At 56.0% G+C, this 20,417-nt stretch overlaps 2 protein-coding genes across 2 annotated transcripts in view; one reads left to right on the forward strand and one right to left on the reverse strand.

The window, feature by feature from the left end:
- Nucleotides 1-9,050, reverse strand: part of ABCC11 (ATP binding cassette subfamily C member 11) — a 34,111-nt gene extending 25,061 nt beyond the window's left edge. Inside the window, exons 1-8 of the mRNA XM_090261426.1 lie at nt 8,918-9,050; nt 7,483-7,619; nt 7,058-7,216; nt 5,384-5,531; nt 3,848-4,081; nt 2,083-2,256; nt 1,238-1,385; nt 932-1,080 (exon numbers count right to left, since the gene is read on the reverse strand). Coding sequence (XP_090117552.1) covers nt 932-1,080; nt 1,238-1,385; nt 2,083-2,256; nt 3,848-4,081; nt 5,384-5,531; nt 7,058-7,216; nt 7,483-7,619; nt 8,918-9,016 — 1,248 coding nt within the window. The 5' untranslated portion in view covers nt 9,017-9,050. The remainder of the gene's footprint in view (nt 1-931; nt 1,081-1,237; nt 1,386-2,082; nt 2,257-3,847; nt 4,082-5,383; nt 5,532-7,057; nt 7,217-7,482; nt 7,620-8,917) is intronic.
- A 5,181-nt stretch (nt 9,051-14,231) lies between these two features.
- LONP2 (lon peptidase 2, peroxisomal) overlaps nt 14,232-20,417 on the forward strand; it is a 30,224-nt gene continuing 24,038 nt past the window's right edge. Inside the window, exon 1 of the mRNA XM_090260898.1 lies at nt 14,232-14,568. Within this exon, the coding sequence (XP_090117024.1) occupies nt 14,336-14,568 (233 nt within the window). The 5' untranslated portion in view covers nt 14,232-14,335. The remainder of the gene's footprint in view (nt 14,569-20,417) is intronic.

Genomic DNA, 20,417 nt, shown 5'->3' on the forward strand with positions numbered 1-20,417 from the left:
CAACTAAGAAGGAACACAACTACCTCAAAACTAGAGACAACCAGAAGTTCCAGAAAATCAAGCTGCTTGGAGGTCCAACAAACAAAGATATAAAGAAGAAATACTCATCCAGAGAAGGCATGGGTTTAAGTCAAGTTTCAGATGTTGGGGGAAGAAACACCTTTCCAGGAGAAAGCCATTAGAGTCAGCATACAAGGTCTGTCTGGAAAAAGTCCAGCCATTGCTAATATAATGAGAATGGTCTGCGTGACGTCGATGTAGCCTGGCAGCCAAGGAGAGGGGACTGGAATGCGCCTGTGTGAACAATGACGACCTCACTGTACTAGTCAGTGGGGGCAGTAGATGGCGTTGAGTGAGTGTGTGTACTGTGTGGTTGTCGCATTCAAAATGACAGAGCATGTAGAGCAATGAATCTGCATCAACTTTTGCATGAAGCTTGAACTTTCCTCCGTGGAAACTGCTCAGATGACTCAGAAGCCACAGCTGTGGGCACCTGGTGATGGGCAGCTTCATCATAACAACACGCCTGCTCACGAATCACATCTCGTGCAGGGCTTTTGGGCCAAACATCAAATCACCCAGGTGATGCAGCCTCCCTACAGCCCAGATCTGGCGCCCTGTGACATCTGACCTTTCCCACAACTCAAGTCACCTTTGAAAGGAAAGAGATTTCATTCCGCCTCCCCTGCACCCCGAGGTGACTCATCCACCCCCCACCCCCACCCCCATAGCTGCTGTCTGAGGTATGTCCGTTTCTCCCACGGGCTGAGATGGGAGAAAGCTGGAGCACCCTAAAGCCTGGAAAATTTAAATCAATGTGTATTATCTATTTGTAAAACCTCTGGCTCTTTGAGGGGCATGAGCTGGGAAAAGACACGTGACGAAAACCCCTGCTGATACGGGCGGCCCCACGATCACCGCGCACACTCACTACGGAAGCTGTGAGTTTCAGCTGTAAGCTGACGTGGGTGAGGAGTGTCACGACCATGGCCACGGTGGGGGCCACATACAGGATGACTGTGATCAGGCTCTGGATAAGCCCGGTCTTCTCCATCAGTTTCCTCTCCTTCTGCCTGAGGTCTGGGAGAGAAGAAAGGAGTGCACCGACGGAAACCGTGGGAACCTCCTCCAAAGACGTGGAACCTTCGCAGGGCGCGAAGGAAACCTCCCGAAGGGGGCGGCTCGGCCCCCACCCTGCCATCCGCAGGCTCTGAGCAGAAAGCCCACTTCTCTGTACCTTTAATGATTTTTGAAAATGGCTTCTCCCAGGTGAACATTTTAATCAGCTTGATGCAGGTGAGAACTTCGCCGGTCACACGGATGCGCTGGTCGCTGACCTCGGAGATGTGCTTCTGTCTCTGCTCCACCGTGAGGGTCAGGAACACCTGCAGCCGGGATGCAGCGAGAACCTCCTTTGCGAAGAGCTGGCGGGGACGCCACGGAGCCCTGGGCTGGACCTTAGCAGGGAGGCTACCTCCGGGTCCTGCAGAAGGCTTCCCTGGAGGCCCCCCACCCCCGGGCCCTCCTGCCCTAGGGCACCTGAGGGGGAGCTCTCCCTCCTGGGGGCCAAGCCAGGCTGCTGCTAACTAAACAGAAATCTGACTGCTGTGCCTTTGGGAACCCTAACCCTCCACCAATGACGGTCGCCTTTCCTGTGCAGAGGGGGAAGCTTTCGGTAAGTCAGAGGGGTGTGATCCAGGAGTCACTTCCTGTTTTGCCCCATGTGGTTTCACCTGAAGTTTAGACAGCAACGGGGTCCCCCCTCCCCAACCCCCATAATACCGTGCTCAGCCCACTGTTAAATGCTGTCTGTGTTACTACATCAGCGCCTTTTGGGTAGAAGAAGAGGAACAAAAGTCCTGGAAGCTGTCTGCTCAGGAATGTCTGTGAAACTGAACCCGTCCTAGAAAGCTACGAGGAGGACCTCATACATCAGAGTCACCTCTAACTTACGAGGCCAGTGTAGTGGCCAGAGAACTGTTGGAGGAAGGAATGGAAGCTGAAGAGGCAACGTTTCCATGCAGAGCGCCCCCCCCCCCCCATGACAGAGCCCCAGGAAGTCTGGGGAGTGTCCGGCATTACCATCAGTGGTAAGATCAGGAGATAGCAGAAAGCAGCAATGAACGTAGTGGGTCCGAGGGTGAAGTAGGAGGCGACGCAGCAGGCCACCAGCGAGGAAATGCTGATGGAGATCAGGGGGCCATAGTAGACCCCTTCAAACAGGTAGTTTATGTCACTGGTGAAGAAACTGATGGCCTGTAAGACAGCAAGCCCGTGCACACAGGTGTCACCTCTGCGGTCACCCAGAGGGGCGACACATGCAAGTGGCAGGTGGCGTCACCAGGCCTTCTCCTGGCAGGGAGGCCCGAGAAGCGGGTGGGAGGGCAGAGACGGACACCCCAGGCTCCCCGCTCTCCCTAGCTGGGCGACCCCGGACAAGCTCCGTCGCCACTCTGAGCCTCAGCGTCTCTACCTGCAAAGCTAGAATAATCATACCTGCTTCGCGGTGAGAATGTCGGCGAGATACAAAGTGTCTGCACAAATGCGCTCCAGGAAAGTTACGTCTGACTACACTGTTGCCACTAATCCTAACATCCAGATTCCGGGGAACGGCTTCTGCTCTTCGATGTTACGCTACAGTATTCCAGTCTAGTCACTCTATGACTAATATTAGTAATAACTGAATTTTTTAGGGAAGAGCTGAGTTTTTTTCCTCCTTTTTTTCCCTCTAGATGCTTCTGCCCTCTTGCCCCTCCCCCAACACATACCACTGAGCTCAGTGTTGTACAAAAGCCAACATTCCAGTTCAAGAAATATTTAAGGAACACATTCATTAATGTCCTTTAGAATGACCCATCTGAATCCCTTAAGAAGTGATTTATCTGAACTTGAACTTGCTCTCCTTCCAGCTGCCGGTATGTGCCCCAGGCCGAGCCTCTATGAAAACCTTCAGTGTGGGAGGGAGCAGAGCTCGGTATGGCCCCTTCCAAGGGCGGTTTCACAGTGTCTTTTAAAGCAAATATGTGCACGAATGCCACGAGAAAGATTTACGCGGCTGGAGGAAGCCCTTACAATGACGTTCACTGCGGCACCACATCCCAGACGCTCATTGGGGGGAAAGGTTGATGTGCCCGCCAAAGAAGAACTAGGTCACACAGGGTCCCGGACCTGTCATTCACTAGCTGTGGAAGCACAGCCACGTTCCTCAGTCTCTCTGGACCTCGGTCACCTCACCAGGACAATGGGGAGAGTAACAGGACCTACTTCGTAGTGTCAATGGGACAGTGAAAGAGACAGGCCTACAGGGCTCTCCCGACACACTGGAAGTGCTGGGCGGGCGTGGGGAAAACGGGTGAAGGGGGGTCAAAGGCACATTAGTAAGTCCTGGGGACGTGAGGTACAGTGTGGGGACTGTCGTTCACAGTACTGTACTGGGTCCCCGGCTGTTGCTGAAAGGGTAGATCTTAAAAGTTCTCATCGGATAAAAAAAATGTATTGTAACTCTGCGTGCTGACGGGTGTTAACTAGACCTCTTGTGGTCATCATTTTGCAACCCGTATATATAATCATTATGTTGTATCCCGTGGACTAACACAATGCTGTTTGTTGGTTATGCCTCAGTATAAATGGGGAGATGAAGAAAGGGCTATGATGCGGAGCATGCATCACGGAAAGGCACGAGGAAGACCTCCGTGTGCTGACGTGGGAAGATGGGACATGAAGAGGAGGGGATGAAAGCTACCAAACGCGATGAATCACGTGGCCCCCTCGATGCGGAAGCTGACCCAGATGAGGATCCCGCTCCTTTTCCTGCAGGTGAAACCCAGCGGCCGCCCCAGGCGCTGACCTCTCCCGTGGTGAGGTGTGTCAGAGACTGAAACCGGATCAGCTTCTCGAAGGCCAGGCAGCAGGCGGCCGTGCGGAACCTGATGCCCGTGCGCTGGTTGACGCTCCAGCTCGAGCACAGACTCAGAGACTTCAGACACTCGGTGAAGAACAGGGCGAGGCAGAGGCCCACTCCGTAGAGAGCACCCCCGGACCGCTCTTGGGAGTAGTCCAGGATCTTCGGTATAATCAGCGCCTACGACAGACACCAGGGGCTCAGACCGGTCAGCCCTCCCCATCCTTTCAGGCAACAGGTCCTCAACCTCGGGCTGAGGCTGGGGCTGGCTCAGGGACTCACGCTGACTTAGGCACAGCCCTGACTCAAGGTCATAGAGCCCAGGAGGAGCAGGCTTGGTTCAACTGGCCCAGATCTGCACCCCAGCTCTGCCACCTCCTCGCTGGCCCCAGCAGGGAGCAGAAGCCGCGCGCACACAAATACACACACACGTACAGGGTCATTGGGAGTTAACGATTTCCAAATGTGTGGGCAGAGTTTAGGAAACCCAGCAGGGCTGGTGGAGCTGGTGAGAGCAGGGGACTCTTACCTCCCCAAACCGGAGGGCAGAGGGGAGGTGGGGTCCCTGGAATCCAGGAAAAGAGGGCCATACAGGAAGAGCCCTTCCCGGGGCTCCGGTCGCCTCCGGGGAAGGAGGGGAGGCAGTCAGAGGAATAAAGTCCGCCCTGATTTTCTTCTTCCCTGCAGCCTCCTGCTGGTGTCTCCCATGGGTCAGGCCCCACCAGAAGCCAGAAGGCGAGGGGACCCCATGAACGTGCTCCACAATCTCCATGGTGATGTCAGCCGCCGTTTCTTCCTGGCCTACATCCGTTCTCCCCTTAGCTGGCCACACTTCCACTTTCTCGAGGGGCACTGTCCCCTGCCCCGTTGCATGCAATCCAGGCTGGGTTGTCAGGCAATGGGTCCTACCCTCTGGTGGCCCACAAGGGCCCCAGCTGGGACAATCCACTCCCTGTCTCCAAGCAGATCTTGAGCTGAGGAACTGGGGGACCCGAACAGTCCCAGCCAGTGCACCCCAAGCAGGGGGTGCAGAGGAGCCCATTCATCCCTGCCACCTGAGTCACCCGGGCTGCTCAGCCATTTCTCAGGGCGACAAGCATGGACCGAGCCAGGCCACGCTCTCTGTGCTTGTAGGCTTAACCCATTAATGTCACCCTATGAAGCAGGCGACAGTACGCTTTCCGTCGGACACACGAGCATCTCCATGACACGGTCACTGACAGTGTCATGGGGCTCCATGGTGGACGAGGGCACAGAGAAGGGACACACATTGCTCAAAGTCACCCAGCATTTAAGCGGGGTGGAACCCAAGCAAAGGCGGCAGAACTCACGCTCTTCTTCTCAGCTCTACTGCCCCCCAAAGACCTTCGCGTTGAGAGCAGCAGCTGAGAGACAAACACACCCCCAATTCCTGGCATGGACCTGAACGTGCCGACCTCCCAAGCCCAGAGTCTCCCAAAGGTCACCCCGCCCGCCACTTACCGGCCCCAGCACACTCATGACCGAGAGGCAGCAGCCCAGAAACATGCCCGCAGCAGCCCGTGTCCTCTGGAACCGCAGCATCACCCGCAGCACCGAGGCCCTTTCAGTCCCGCGCCTGGAGACTTCTTCTTCCCACAGGCGGCGGAGCCTTGAACACAGGGACGTTGAGCCGAGTGAAACCTCTCCGCGCGTGTCATCGAAATGCCCCGGGTCTGGGCAGCGTGGGCTCCCTTACCAAAACCCTCAAACGTGATCAAAGTAGACCACAGAGCGTCCCCCCCAAACACCCGTTCCCCGGGTTCAAGAACGATCGATATCTGCCATGTTTCTTCTCTCCTCCCCTCCCCGTTTTTCCTTTTTTGCCGTATTTCCCAGGCGTATCATTTCATCTCTCAATGTTTCAGAGTGTATCTCTCCCAGGTAAGCCTTTAAAAAAACCCCACAGCAACTATCATAACAAGTTATTAATAATAATTAATAGTTACATATTAATAATGTAGACACAATAATTTCTTAATGGCATTGAATACCCAATCTGTAGTCAAATTTCTCTCATTATTTCAACAATATTTTCTTGCAGTTAGTTTGCCTAAAGCAAGATACAAACAAGGTGCCTATGTTATTTTTTAAAGGCAGATCTGATAGGGCTGTTGCACATCATTTTAACCGGCAACAGTTTCTCATTCTCTGCCCTCCCTGCCGTTAATCTGTAGGAGACGGGGAGCTGTGTATCCCGTGGGATTTGCCGCCTTCTGGATGGGACTGAGCGCCTCCTTGGGAGGTGGTGGCAGGACAGCCGGTTCTGTGTTCCCGGCGCCCCAAGGCTGCTGGCGTGCGGTGTAACCCTCTGGGGCCCGGCTGTAGGAGGCCGTCCCAGGCTCCCCTGCCCACGGAAGGCTCCTCGGGGAGGCCCTCTGGGGCTGCCGTGTCCTGGGACACACCTGGAAAAGGCCGCTCTCCACCTGGGGCTCTCGGGATATCGCTACAGGTGGGAACGAGTATGCGGAGCACTTCGGCCCCTTCCTTTCCCCTCCTCGTTCCCGTGCACGGGTGGCGGCACAGGAAACTTAATCACCCCACCAGTTCGTGGCGACTCAAGGGCTCACCCCAAACCGAAGGACCCACGACACCAATAAAAACCTGCTGCAGAAGAAAAGTGGAAGGGACTAGAAGCAGTAATGACCTTTCTTGCGATCCTGGACCCTTAGGCAAATCTGATAAAAGATGTGAATTACTTTAAAAAATCTTTTCTATCCTCCCTGAAGGACATTTTTTATTGCTTTTAGAGGAAGAGGAAGGGAGAGAGGAAGGGAGGCAGAGAAACATGGATGGGTGCCTCCTGTGCACACCCAGACCGGGGATTGAACCTGCAACCTTTCGGTTATGGGACAGCCCTCCAACCAACTGAGCCACACCGGCCAGGACAAAAGATGTGAATTCTTGCTCCAGAAAAAAATCCCTAGCCGTACGCGTCAAGAATGTATACCATTTCCGAAGCTCCGCGAACGCCAGGTTACGGACCTCCGGACCGGAGGGCAGCCCCCTTGCTCCAGAGGAAGCACCAATGTGCTTCGGTCATCGGAGGATGGACCTTCCCCCCTCTTAGGTCTGTGGTCGCCATCCCCCCGAGAGATGGTCTTAACCGACCCAGGGGCCCCCCCAACAGGAAAGCACCTTCTGGAGTTTCGGGCGGAGGCGTCTCGTGCTGACAGGGGCGGGATGGAGTTCTCGTCCAGGAGCTTCCGCAGGCCTCGGACCATGAGCGGGTTGAGCCACGACATGGTGAGGAGGGAGAACAGGCCGGCATCGTCCATGGGCTGGAGGGAAGGAGACCTAGGAGTCACAGGCAACATGGTCACCAGGAGGGTACAGGCTCTGGAGAGGGAAGGTGACGTCACGGGCAAGATAACTCCGTAAATCCACAGCGTGGCCATCCGGACGTACGACCACGTGTGTGTTCTCGGGCCTTGGCGATGGGGGACAGTGAGAAGTGAGAAACCACCAAAGCACCCACGACTGGGGTGCAGCAGGGCCACGCCACGGGAGGCAGGGTGGGAGCGTGCCAGGCAGCTGGCCTCGCCCTCCCCCCCAGGACTCACTTCGGCTGGGGCCGGAAGGGGATCACGGTTCTCCAGACACTGTCCTTCCCCAAAGGGGGGGGCCCTGCCTTCCCTGGTGCCTCCTCCAGCTTCCCTGGCTGCTGGCTCGGGGAGCCGCCTTCACGAGTGAACATTTTCTGGGGAAAGAAAACCCAAAAGCGTCAGTTTCATAACGACTGTCCCGAGGGAGCGTTAGCCCAGCCACCCGAGGAAGACGGACCCTTCCACATCCAGCTCCAGACAGACAACGACTGTATGTTCTCCCTTACATGTAGAATCTTAAAAAAGAAAAAAAAGAAAGATTGCTTATAGACACAGAAGACGGAGGGTGATGGCGGGAGGCAAGCAAATGGGGGGAGGTCAAAGGGTACAAACTTCCCGCTACAGAATAAAAAAGCACTGGGAGTGGAACCCGCAGCATGGCGCCCGCAGGCAGTAGTGCTGCGTTGTTCGTCGGAAAGTTACTAAGGGGGAGATCTTAGGGTTTCTCATCATAAGAAGAAGTTTGCTGCTATGTATGGTGAGGGATGTCAACTAGACTTACTGTGGTGATCATTTCATATCATATACAAGTATCCAATGCTAGGCTGTGCACCAGAAACTAACATACTGTTACGTGTCAGCTGTATCTCAATGAAAATGAACGAATGCACGAATGAATGAATGAAGGAATGATAGGCTGCCGGGCAGTGAATAAGCACGGAGCCAAGAGTCAGGAGAGGCAGGTCCCACCCCTGGCTCTGCCCCGTCGTCACTAGGTGACTCTGGGCGGACCACACCGCCTCCCTGGATTTTTATCTGCTGCCAAACGCCATAGACAAGAAAGAAGGGGCGCCGGGGCTGCCACCCACAGAAAGGGGGGCCAAGGCACTCTCTGAGGGTCAACCCACAAAAAAGAAATCAAAAGGAAAACATTAATCCCAGAATATTATGTTACCCTTTTGATAAAGTGGGAAACAGCTAAATAAAAGAAGTTGTATCATTTCTAGGACTTCGTATAGAATAAGTAACACTACCTTAACGCCTGGCAAAGGGTCAGTGGGGAGGGTTCAGTTCGGGGTTCCCACAGGTGGGGCGAGCTGGGGAAGGAGGAGGAGCAGACCAACAGCTGGATGTGACGGTCAAGGCCCACGCTGGTGTGCTGGCGATGGGGCCGCAGGTGCCCGTATTATTGCAAGTGCATACATAGATAAATAGGTCATAGAAAATACATACATCCATACATATGCATGAGCCGTGAAGGTTGTGTCATGACCAAGGATTATGATTCATCTAATTATAGAAGCCTGAGGCCCATTTAAAAAAATCCAGGTTGAATAAATAGGAGACAGGTTGAATAAATATGGGCCATAATTCCTTGACCTGAGTTATGATCATTGAGAACACCCTGCCTACTCTGTTTCCTGGTGTTTTGATGCAAAGGACATCTACTTACGTAGCTGAGTCCTGAAACCACATCATCACCCACATCCAGGCCAAGGTTCACGAGGCCACCTGAAGGCCTGGGGACCCAGTACATCTTCCTCCTGGTCATTTTCAGTCGTCCTGCCAAGTCTTTGTTTTCCAAAATCAGAGAATCTGAAAACACAACAGGTAGGAGCAGCTTAGCTCCAGCCCAGAGCGGACAGGAGACAGGACAGCACCCCGTGGGGAGGGACCGAGTGGGAGCGGGCGCAGGGTGAGCCGTTGTCAGGGCCCTGCTCTTCCCTCTGCCTGCAACGGGCATGGCTCCCCCTTCTCAGACATCTACCAGACCTCAGCCCGGCATCACTCAGGGAAACCTCCAACGGCCCCCTCCCGACCCCACGGCCTCGGGGCCGCTTGGTCTCCTCTGATACACCGGTCTGCTCATTACACCGCGCCTCTGCCCTTCTCCCAGTTTTTAATCATCCGCGTGTGTCAATCGTTATTCAAGTTAATGTCCTGCACTAAACAGAGGACAGGGACGTGTCTGCTTTGCTCACCAGGGCATCCCTGGGGCCTGGGACGGTGCTAGGAGCAGAGACCAGGTGTCCAGTAAATAAATGACGTTTGGCCGGGTAATGAGTGAGAGGCACGCGATTTTGCCACTTTCTGACTCGTGGTTTTCAGACTCTGGGCAGGGAATCCGGGCACAACCCTGGCACCTCAAATAATCAAGGCACTTTTACGGTGTATTGATGTGCCTTTTGGTGCACAGCCGCTGCCTGGGGCTGCAGGACAGTGATGATGAGTATTTCTGAGGGAAGAGAAAGAGAGAGTGGATGTCCCCGCAGCGTCACAGGGCCCTGGACTCAGCAGGGCCCCAGGTTTGGGTTCACGCTCTGCCACCACCAACTTGAAGTTCTTAATAATCTCCAACAAGGACCCCCACATGTTCGCCTCGTCCAGGTGTTGGGGTGCAGCGTCTGACGTTCACATCTTGGACTGTGCTTCCAGCAGACTGGCAGGCTAGCCTGGGGTCTTGGGACAAGAGTCTCTCAATTCTTTTATCCCCCCTTTTTTCTTTAGTAAATCAGAGCCCAATCGGGTGGACTCCATTTCTGGAATTCTCCTATAGAGCGTACGGGGTAGACAGGCTCCCCGGCAAGACACCAGGCCGCGAGCTGGCCTCGCCGCGCAATGGACGGAGCGGACCTTTCGGGGCTGATGCAGAAGAAAAGAGAGAGAAGCAGGCCGGTTAGGCAAGAGGGTGTCGCAAACGCCTGGTTGAAGCCCCTGGAAAGAGGCCAGTTTTCCGGCTGCCGTGAACCGGCCTGGCTCACAGACACATTAAATAAAGTTGGCCTGATTCCGTGGCGAGAGGCCAGGGGCAGAGGACCATGTTTGCTGCTGGCCAGTTTGTTCACCATGCAAAGCTCCCCCATGGAGGGAACGGTGCAGTCAGCAAGTTCTAGATTGCAAGTCATGCTCCCTGGCACTGGGCTGTGCCCACAGGTGCCCGTACGTCACCAGCCTCACTGCAACTGGTGGGTAAGCGCAGTTACAACATGGAGGCCGCCTGGCCTTTGGCTTTATGCTGACGAGGAAGAGGAAAAGGAAGCGTCACAGATGGACGCCGGCTGGACCGTCACTCGTTGGCCGATGACCTGAGTGACGGAACCGAACAGCTCTCAAACCATGAAAGGAGTTCCTCGATTTTTTGTGCTCTTCCCAGTGTCGTGGCTTCTGGCACCACCCACGTGTCAGTGTCCTCTGCGTTCACACTGCCCGCCTTGATGTCTCAAGCCCGGATAATCAACGAAATAATCATAAAACAAGCCCTGAGTTGCAGCCTTTGCTGACTTTTGTCCTGAAAATAGTCCCACTGGGACTGACTTCCAGTGACCAGCATGACAGCTGAGTGCAGAACCTGGAAGGTACGTGCAGGCAGACTTCCGGGTGGCATGCCCACTATGCGGATCCAAATGGCATAAGTAACCTCAAAACGACAAAATAATTAGGGAGTGATACATGCAGAGCATTCCCTTTGTCTTTGATAGAGTACATTCAATAAGTGAATAGAATTTAATTTTCCTCACGTCGGAGCTGAACAACCAGGCTCTCAAGATCCCTGAGAATGTGACCCTTGGTCTCATGACCCTGTGAGAACAGCTCCCAGCAGACCAGTGTTGCATCCAATGGGAAAAAAAGTGGTGCTTTTTAATAAATCCTCTCATCAGGGACATCTTTGTCCAATTCACTCTTGAGTGCCCAATGGGCTCATTTTGGCAGTACCTGCGGGTTGCGTTCCTGGCTCCCCGGAGCTGCAGGTGGGAGCAGGAGGCAGCTGGAAGTCTGGGTGAGGGTCTTGCCCAAGGGGGCCTAGCGGACCACCCAGGCTGCAAGTAAATGAGAGCCATGGAGGGGAATCCAGTGCCAGCAGAGGCCAGGCCACCCTGGGGACACCACCAGGCCACAAGCAAGCCACAAGCATCACGTGAGGGCTACACCAGACCCTCCAGGGACAGTAGGGCCGGTGGTGGCCAGGCGGACAAAGGACAAAGGACATCGCTGGGGGAAGCCGAGGAGCAGAGACACTGTGCCCAGGACCCCGTGTCTGAGCCTGAGCCTTCAGGGAGCCGTTTAGTTAACCGGGTTAAACAAGGTCTTAAAACGGGGAGCAAGTGTAAAACTTTACTTTCTCCTCATGAAACAGCAAGCAGGTTTTCGGGAGGAAGACCAGCTCCTTAGAGAGAAGGTCAAGAAGTTCCATCTACTCGCTGCTCTCAGCGCCAGTGTGCTTGCTCAGCCCGGGCTCTGAAGAGAGGCCCTGGGGGTGGAAAGGTGGGACCATGACGAGCTGGTCCAGGGAGCGAGCCCGGGGAAAAGTAAACCGAATGAAAATGAGCGCGATGGAAATACGCACACTGGCTGTTTGCAGAACGCCAGCCGCTCACCCCAGCTTGGCTCGGGCCACCTGCCACCCCTCCGAGGCCCAGCTCCGCTTCCTGGCCAGGAGAACTCCCCCCAGAGCGCCCTGCGGCCGTTCTTGGGACCTTCCCGGCCACCCAGCTTCCACGCAGGAGGAAGTTCGTTCGCTCTAATTAATGGCAATACCCTCATTGCGGGCAGGGCGGGGACCAGGACATGGCATGAGAGAGGGAACACGCTTCCAGCCTGTGTTCTCCCCAAGGTCATGGCTGTACACTTGGTTTAGACGTGAGCCATTTGCATATGGCGAAATGGCCTGTCAACAGGAGGGAAGCACCTGAGCCAGGTAAACTGTGGCCCATCTCCAAGGCCAGAAGGTGCCCAGAGGCTAGGAAGGTTGCCCCGGGCCACGGGGCAGAGGCACCTGCCAGCCAGGCCCCAAAGGAGTTTGAGATCAGACCTTTCTCTTCCTGTACCTCTCCCTTCCAGGCGGTTCATGCCCCGAGCCGGTTAACCACCCGGCTCTGAGGTTTACTTCCTCTGCTGGTTCCAGTAGCCTCTGGAGACCATTGCGGGCCACTTGTGGCCTGCTGAATCCAGAGCCTGGACCTTTCCTCTGTCCCAGAAACTGGGGAGCCCCTCCCTACCTTGATCTTTGCTCTGGTCCTAATATCGACCGAGAACATTCTCCTCCCAGATCCTTGCACAGTTGGTCTATTCCCATCATTCAGGTCTCAGCTCAACACCATCTCTTGTTCCCAGACCTTCCTACCCAATGCTCCACTGCCCTCCCTATCACCTGCTACATAGTTTCCTACTACATGTTCTTAACTGATCACTTCCTGAAATTGCCATTTCTTTCTCTGTTGGCTTTTTAAATTTTTCTGTCAACCTCACTAGAGTGTAAGTTCTTTGAAACCCCGGGCCCTTGCCTGTTCTGTTCGTGGATGTATCCATGAATCTGGAATAATGCCAGCACCTAGCGGAAGCTCAGTAAATGTCTGATGGCTCCTTGAGTGAAGGAGATACAGAGCCTGTTAATGATCAAGAGCCGCGTGGTCACAGAAGACCTTCCGTCTAAATTCCGATGTCGGCCCAGGTGGGCTGGCCTATCACCGCACAGAGATGCACTGACAGGGTTCATCTGTGTTTAAGCAGCTTAAACACGGACCCATGCCCACGCCACACCTGGTGCAGGCTGAAACTGAATTTAAAAAAATGAAGCCAGCAATTATAAAGGGAATAAAGCACTCATATCACAAGGTTTGTTGATGGTGGCGGGGGTGCATCAGAAGTGTTACATATAAGGGTTTAAAAAAATACACTGCAAAGTTTGTTTTTGAAGTTCTTGCTTAAAACACTGGGAGCCTCAAAAACCGCCCCAGGTGCCCTTGGAGAGCCCTTGACGAAAAGGTCAGCCCTTGCGGTCCTGGACCATGAACATTCATCACTGGGTCACCCCAGGTCTGTCAGAGGGCACCCGGTACACACACACAAACGAGCCAGCCTCCGAAGCGGCCCCTGAATTCTCTCTAAGCCCTAGAGGCTCGGGTCTGGTCCAGGAGACGTCCCTGACACCTGCTGTCCTTCATGCGTCCTGTCCAGTCCCTCAGCCTGTTGTCGCAGCTGCACTCAGACGTGGCCTGACTCCTCAGCATCCAGTCTATGGGGTCCCTCTCCCCTCTCGCCTGGGCAGGTGCAACCACCTCCTCGCCGACGCCCGTTTTCCATCTAAACCCTTACATTCCGTTCTTCACACAGCCGCCAAGGCCATCTTTTGAAAACACAAGCATCAGGCTTTGAGTAAAAGCCCAACTCCCTACCCTGCTGAAGTGCACACTCCTGGGGTCTTCCTGCCGAAAATGCGCATGGTTCATCCAGTCAAGAGAAGACACCTGCTAAACCCAAACGGAAGGTCAATCTACAAAATAACGGACCGAAACACTTTAAAAGTATTAAGCCTTTAAAAGAAGAAGAAAAAAATGATCGAGGAAAACATCACTTAAGGAAATGTGGGGCTCTCGGCCAGAAAAAAAGGACATGAGCTACAAAACGAGCAAAATTTAATTAAGGTCTAGAGATGAGACAGCAGTAACGCGAAGTCCCTGGTGGTTGTAATTACTCTGTGGTTTGTCAGATGATTGCAGGGAAGCGGATCGGAAGGTGCGTGGAGCCTCGCTGTTAGATTTTGGCAATGCTTTTGCTCATCTAACCTCAATTCGAATTAAAAGTTAAAAACATTTCCTGTGCGAGTCCCAGGAAGACGCGCACCGCGGGTCGGGAGAAGTGCGTCGCACGGGGAGGGGGGTTGCGCCTCTTTTCGCGTAATTACGACGCGCCTTGCGGCGCGGCTCCGCGAGGGGGCAGCGCGAAGCGGCGGCGTTTGAGCCCGGGGGCGGCCCGTAGCCGGGGCCGGAAGTGCCGGCGCGCCCGCGGCCTTGAACCCCGGGGCGGCCCGAAGGCCGCGCACAGCTCTGCGCGCTGCCCGGCTGGAGGTCCGCGGGCCCGGGCGGCCGTCGCCATGTCGTCGGTGAGCCCCATCCAGATCCCCAGCCGCCTGCCGCTGCTGCTCACGCACGAGGGCGTGCTGCTGCCCGGCTCCACCATGCGCACCAGCGTGGACTCGGCCCGCAACCTGCAGCTGGTGCGCAGCCGCCTGCTCAAGGGCACGTCGCTGCAGAGCACCATCCTGGGCGTCATCCCCAACACGCCCGACCCGGCCAGCGACGCGCAGGAGCTGCCGCCGCTGCACAGGTGGGCGGGCGGGCCCGGCGCCGCGGCCGGGGGGGGGGGGGCCTTCGCGGCGGGGTTCGGCCTCGGAGCAGGGCGAGCGGGGATGACAGGTGTCCGCTCGTGACCGCGCGGCGAGGCCACTAGCTGTCACCGGCAGCACTTGGATGTGCATCCCTCTCCCGCCCCCCGCCCCCGTCTTAGCTTCCCAGGCCGCTCCTTCCTTCCCCTCCTTCCCTTCCTCCCTGTCACTTCCGACCTCTTGACGGCGACGCGGGCCACTTTCGGGCGCCTTCCGCCCGCACTCCCTGCCTCCCCTCCGCCCCCCCCCGCCTCCTGCCTCCGCTTTCCTTCTGGCCGGGCCCCCAGGTGCCCTCGGCCGCTGTCCCGGCACCTGCTCCTCGCCTCTGCCCCTCCCTCGGCGTTCATCTGCCTCCCGGCCCAGCCCTGGGCTTGGGGGGCGACTTGGCCGGCCTGTGCCCTTGCCTGTGTCCATCTCTCATGTGGACACTAAGGCGCCCATCCCCTGGGTGTGCCGTGGCGGTTCGGGGAGACAAAGGGTGTCCCTTCTTTGCCGGGCGCGGGGCGGGCAGCGGCGGGGCCCAGGCGGGGGCCCCACGGGCTGCGGGGCGCTTGTGCAGGTTGGGGTGCGGGGCGGACCAGCTGCCCCGGCTTGCAGAGGCCTGTCCTCGCTGCTTCCCCCCGAAAGGGCCCCGGGCCGCGGACGGAGCCCCCCGCCCCCCTCCGCCCGAGCCGCCCGTGTGCTGTGCGCACCCGATTGCGAAAGCTCGCTGGGGAGACGCGGGGCGCTCCGTGGCCGCGTTCTCCGTAGGTCAGGGCTGGAACGGTGACGTTTCGGCGCTTTGCGCTTAAATAAAACGTGAGCATTTCACCTGTTTCTTTTCACGTTATAATGCGAGTGCTGGAGTCCCGCGTGTGGCCCACGCCTCCTGTCCTTAACTCCCCCTGGGGCGCCTTCAGCCTGGGAACCCTGGTTTCCCTGCCGTTGTCCTCGCGTAAAACTCGGGCTTCCTGACTCAGTGGACGCCGGGAGGGTGGAGAAAGCCTGATTTTCATCCAAAGCCTTGTGACCACATGTCTTAGAGAGGCCATAGCTTTCTTCAGATTCTCAAGGGAGATGGTGACCCCTCCCCTCCCCTCCTAACACAGAACAGAACAGCCCCCAGCAGACGGGACAGCCCACTCAGCGCGCACGTGAAAGCACTGCTTTCCCCAGCACGCGGGCCCCCAGCTGACGGGCTGTGGGGCCGCCCGAGTGGAACTGGACGCTTTTCAAGTGGCAGCGAACGCTGGTAACTTGGACGGGATCCGGGTCTCCCTGCGGCGGGCCCCGCTCCTGCGGGCTCCGGGCGCTTCTTCTGCCCCCCTTCGGCCTCCGCGGCGCGGGCGCCTGCTGCCTCAGAGCCTGGTCCCCGTCCTGCTGTGGGTGGGCAGGGGGAGTCCCCAGGGCCCACGGCGGACTTCAGAAGCAGGTGTAGCCCTTTGCTAGGCTTCAGGGACCACTCGCTGGTATTAATTCCGGCCAGATTTGGAGGGTTTTTAAACTTCGTTTAAGTAAATCCTTCTGAAAAGAACAGCAACTGCACCCTAAGCTCTCTAGCCAGGAGGTGTTTACTAAGATCCAGGCGGGGCATAATCCAGTCCTTGGTGTGCCTGGTGCTGCTTCTGTTTCACATGACTAGCCATGTTAAAACTCAATCATTTACATTAGGAAACATACATTGAACATTTTTCATTGAATTTCAGCATTAGAAGGACCCCGACCCCCCAGTTTTCCTAAAGCACTGTTGGCCACCCGAAACATCACACCGCATTTCTCGTATTGGCTTCCAGTGTCTTTTTTCTCTTCCACGACCTTGGAACGCTCTTTACTTTCAAAAATAAAAGCCTTTAATAGCACAGACATCGAGTTATTCATAACATTATTCTGTTTTGCTCCACAATGTTCCCTTCGCCACTTACCTGCCCTTCCAGACGGCGGTCTCCAGAGGGAAAGCCGGGGCTCTCTCTGCTCCTGTCTGTTCCTTTACGCCAGCCAGGGGACACTGACTGAGTCTTCAAGGAGCAGCAGACGTCTGTTTGTCCCCTGGGCTCCTTGCCACACTCAGGAGCAGGGCCAGGTGCTGACTTCCTGCACCAGCGCCTCTGCTGTTGCGATCAGCAGCCCTTTTCTGCATGTTGGGGGGCCGCGTGCCAGCCGCAGGAGCCTCTTCCGAGGAAGGGCTGTGGGCATCGCTGCAGGGTGGGGCTTGGGGCCGCCCTGCCCACCTGGACCGCGTGTTCACGGCTCCTGAGGGGACAGGTGTCGTGGCCTCGCACTGCCTGTGCAGGGTCCTTTTCCCCAGTCATCTGGTCCCCTTTCCCCACATGTCCCTCAGGGTGCGTGGCTGTGTCACCTCCCTGCGCAGGCGTCTCCCCCCTCTGCATCCCATCCCCTTCATCCCTGAGACCCCTCATCAGCGTCCTTGGCGTTAGCCTCAGAAACAATGAATGCGTTACATGTAGCAGGGACAGTTTTAGAACTTGGATCAACTTTCTGTCTGTGCGTGACTCCTATTTCTTTCAGCATCTCAGGCGTTCAAGAAATACTGCCTGATGGTGGTAAGATTATAGATTTTGATCTTTTATACCAGCAAATATGTAATGATGAGCTCTATTTAGATTTTTCTAAATTTGTATTTATCTGAATGTGGATCCCAGTCAGGACTTTCAAAAAGTCTTTGAACCTGAAAAGAGGAGAGTGATTGACACGCAGATCTATGGAGCTGCTTGCTGCCCACTCGTTCTCGGCTGTATAAACTTGGATCTGTTGCAAAATCAAAATGTTGCTTTTTGGTCATACCTAGTAAAGGAGATATTTAGAAAGGCGACCAACTTGATATCAGGTCTTCTGTGTATCACGGTTAGGAAGAGAGTATTCCGTGAATTGAATGTTTTCTTTGCTTACTATCTGTTTTGATGTACAGACACCCGTGCTGTGCTCGCCCTGCAGACCCTGCGCAGCAGTGGGGCGGCCGCGCCGGGCCCGGCTCTGGGCTGCGCACACGGTGCACATGGGGGCGGCCTGTGCTCACTTGTGTCTCTGCCACCGTGGGCTCGTTCTCGCAGTGGTTAGACTCTTTCATGATTCTTGTACTTGTTATGGTGATTCGTGACCCGTGACCTTGGCCGTTACTGCATAATAGTTGTGGGTGCCGTGACCTGCACCCGTATAAGGTGGGGACTTGGTCGTTGGCTGCGTTCTGACTGCGGCACCGGCTGGCTGTTCCCTGGCCTCCCTCCCTGTCCCCAGCATCACTGCGTCCCCCCAACCTCCCTATTGCCTGAGACACAACAGTATTGAAATTAGGCCACAGTGTAACCCTACAGGGGCCTCCAAGTGTTCAAATGAGAGCAAGAGTCGCACGCCTCTCAGTTAAAATCAGAAGTGAGGAGGGTTAAGCCCAGCGTGGGCTGGCAGCTGGGCCTCTTGTGCCACGTAGCGAAGCCGTGACCACAAAGCAGACGTTCTTGAAGGAGATGACAGGTGCTGCCCCAGTGAACACGGGTGATGAGAGGTGGTAGTGGAGGGAGTGCTGGCGGTCTGGACACAAGATCAGACCTGAAGCCAAAGCCTAGCGCAGAGCAAGGCCCTAATTCTTCACCTCTGTGAGGGCTGAGCGAGGCGGGCGGGCTGCAGGCGGCAGGCTCACAGCTGGCGGGGGCTGCTTCGTGGGGTCAAGGACAGAAGCCGTGTCCGTATCATAAAACCGCCAGCTGAGGCAGCACGTGCTCCAGGTCTAGCCGAGGTCACTCATGGAGGTGGCTACACTCGATGACAGATCTTCAGAGTAGAGGAAACGGCCTTCCGCTGGCAGAGGCGCCAGCCAGCACTTCGTGGCTCAAGAGGAGACGTTGGTGCCTGGCTCCTGCGCTTCCGAGGACAGGCTGCCTCTCTCGTCAGGGGCTGATGCCGCTGGTGACTCGAAGTTGCAGGCAGTGCTCACTCGCCGTTCAGAAACCCTGGGGCCCTGCGGGATGACACTAACTCTGCTCTGCCCATGTGCGATGGACAGACAGCAGAGCTGGGGACGGCACACCTGTGCCACGCACAGCTACCTGCAGAGCTTAAGCCCCTGCTGAGACCTGCTCGGAAAAAAAAAGTTTTTCTCAAAGTCTTACTGCTCGTTGGTAACGCACCTCCCTCTCCAGGAGCTCTGATGGGGACGGACGGGGGAGTGAATGTGTGCCTGCTAACACAGCCTCCGTTCTGCAGCCCGTGGCCCACGGAGTGGCTTTGACTTGTAAGTCTTCTTATTTAGGAAGACATTTCACAGACAGTGATTCCTCTGCTGGACCTGGGCAGAGTCCACGGAAAACCTCTGGAAAGGATGCACCATCCTGATGCCATTAAGAGCTTTCGTGAGTCGTGGGAAGGGGTCAGAACATCGGCCTTGGCAGGCATGTGGCAGAAGGGGGTCCGACGCTCTCAGAGGGTCAGCAGAGGGAGGGACCGCAGCGGTGGGGGCCAGCACGGGGACTAGGGTGGCCGTGGACCCGAGGGTGGCAACCAAGTGCTGCAACCTCACGACAGACCTCTAGTGGCTGAGGAGGGGCTCCTGCGGACGAGCGAAGAGAGGGGGTCCAGTCCCGGTGAAGATGTGGAAGGCAGCTGAGGGCAGCAAGGGGTTTAGAATGTCACATCCACTTAGGTGACAAGCAGTGGCAGGGTTGGAGAGGACTGGCTCCCGCTGTCACAGTTGGGTGGGTCACATGCTCCGGAGAAATCAGCAGCCATCGGCCTCGAGGGGAGACCCTCCTCCAGCAAAAAGGTTACAGCTCACCGAAGGCCCAGGAGGGGGTGAGATTTGTCAGCAGCAGAGTATGTGCTAGTGAGCAGACGGGCATTGTCCTTGGAGACACATGCGCTGCATGCTCGATAGGCCGCGGCAGAGTGTGCGCGTGGCGTTTTGTGCCCCGGGACGCTAGAAGTCTGTGTGGCTGTGTCGCGACATTCGCTTCGTGGCAATGGTCTGGATCTGAGCGCCGTGCCCCCGGGGTGTGCCCACTTAAAACCCGGAGCCCCCCAGGCGTAGAGTTGTCTAAAGTGACAGCAGCGTGAGCGCAGTCCTTCTCAGAGCCTCTCCCCCGGGGTCCTCACCCGGTGGCGTTTCTAGTGGCCTCGTTTCCCTGGTCAGGCTTTTCCCTAAGAGGATGCGTTCCAGGCAGCGGGCGTGACTGAGGCTGAGAGCCCCTCAGTATACTTTACAGCCTCTGTCGGTTTTGCCTTTTTGGGAAGAGAGGCGTAGTGTTCGTCCAGCGTGATCGCTCCCGCTTGGCGCATCTTCCTTTTGGTTAGCAAAAGTGTTTTATTTGCTCTGTAAGAAAACTCATCACCTGTAATCGGTGATGCAGCCCAAGTAAATAAACTCATTTCCTGATCTGGAGGTTTGAATTTGCCTCATCTCTCTCCGGTTTCTAGTTGGTAAACCCCTTAGGCCAGGGATCCGGCTTCTTACCCGGTGCTATTTCCTGAGGACAGACCGGACCTCCCCCCGCATGGTGAAGACCTCAGGGAGCACTGTCGCCGTGAACTCAGGTCCCAGCTGGCCTCTGTCTTTCGGGTCCCGCTGACTGTCTCAGGCAGCCTGGGCTGGCTTTCAGGAAACGGGGGAGATCACCCAGTCTTCGCAGCCACAATGCACACTACTCCGTCCTAGGTCATTGCCACGTCATTGCCAGCTTTTAAAGCATATGGCTTTTCTCTCCCCACCAAGTTATGTCCCTGCTTTGTTTGGTCTAAGCTATTATTTACATCAGTTTTTATCCCCTGTACACGCGATAGGAAAGGTGGTGGGAAGGCTCTACAGCCA

Source organism: Furipterus horrens, unplaced genomic scaffold, assembly GCF_987537825.1.
Source record: "Furipterus horrens unplaced genomic scaffold, mFurHor1.1.pri manual_scaffold_13, whole genome shotgun sequence".
NCBI classification, from domain to species: domain Eukaryota; kingdom Metazoa; phylum Chordata; class Mammalia; order Chiroptera; family Furipteridae; genus Furipterus; species Furipterus horrens.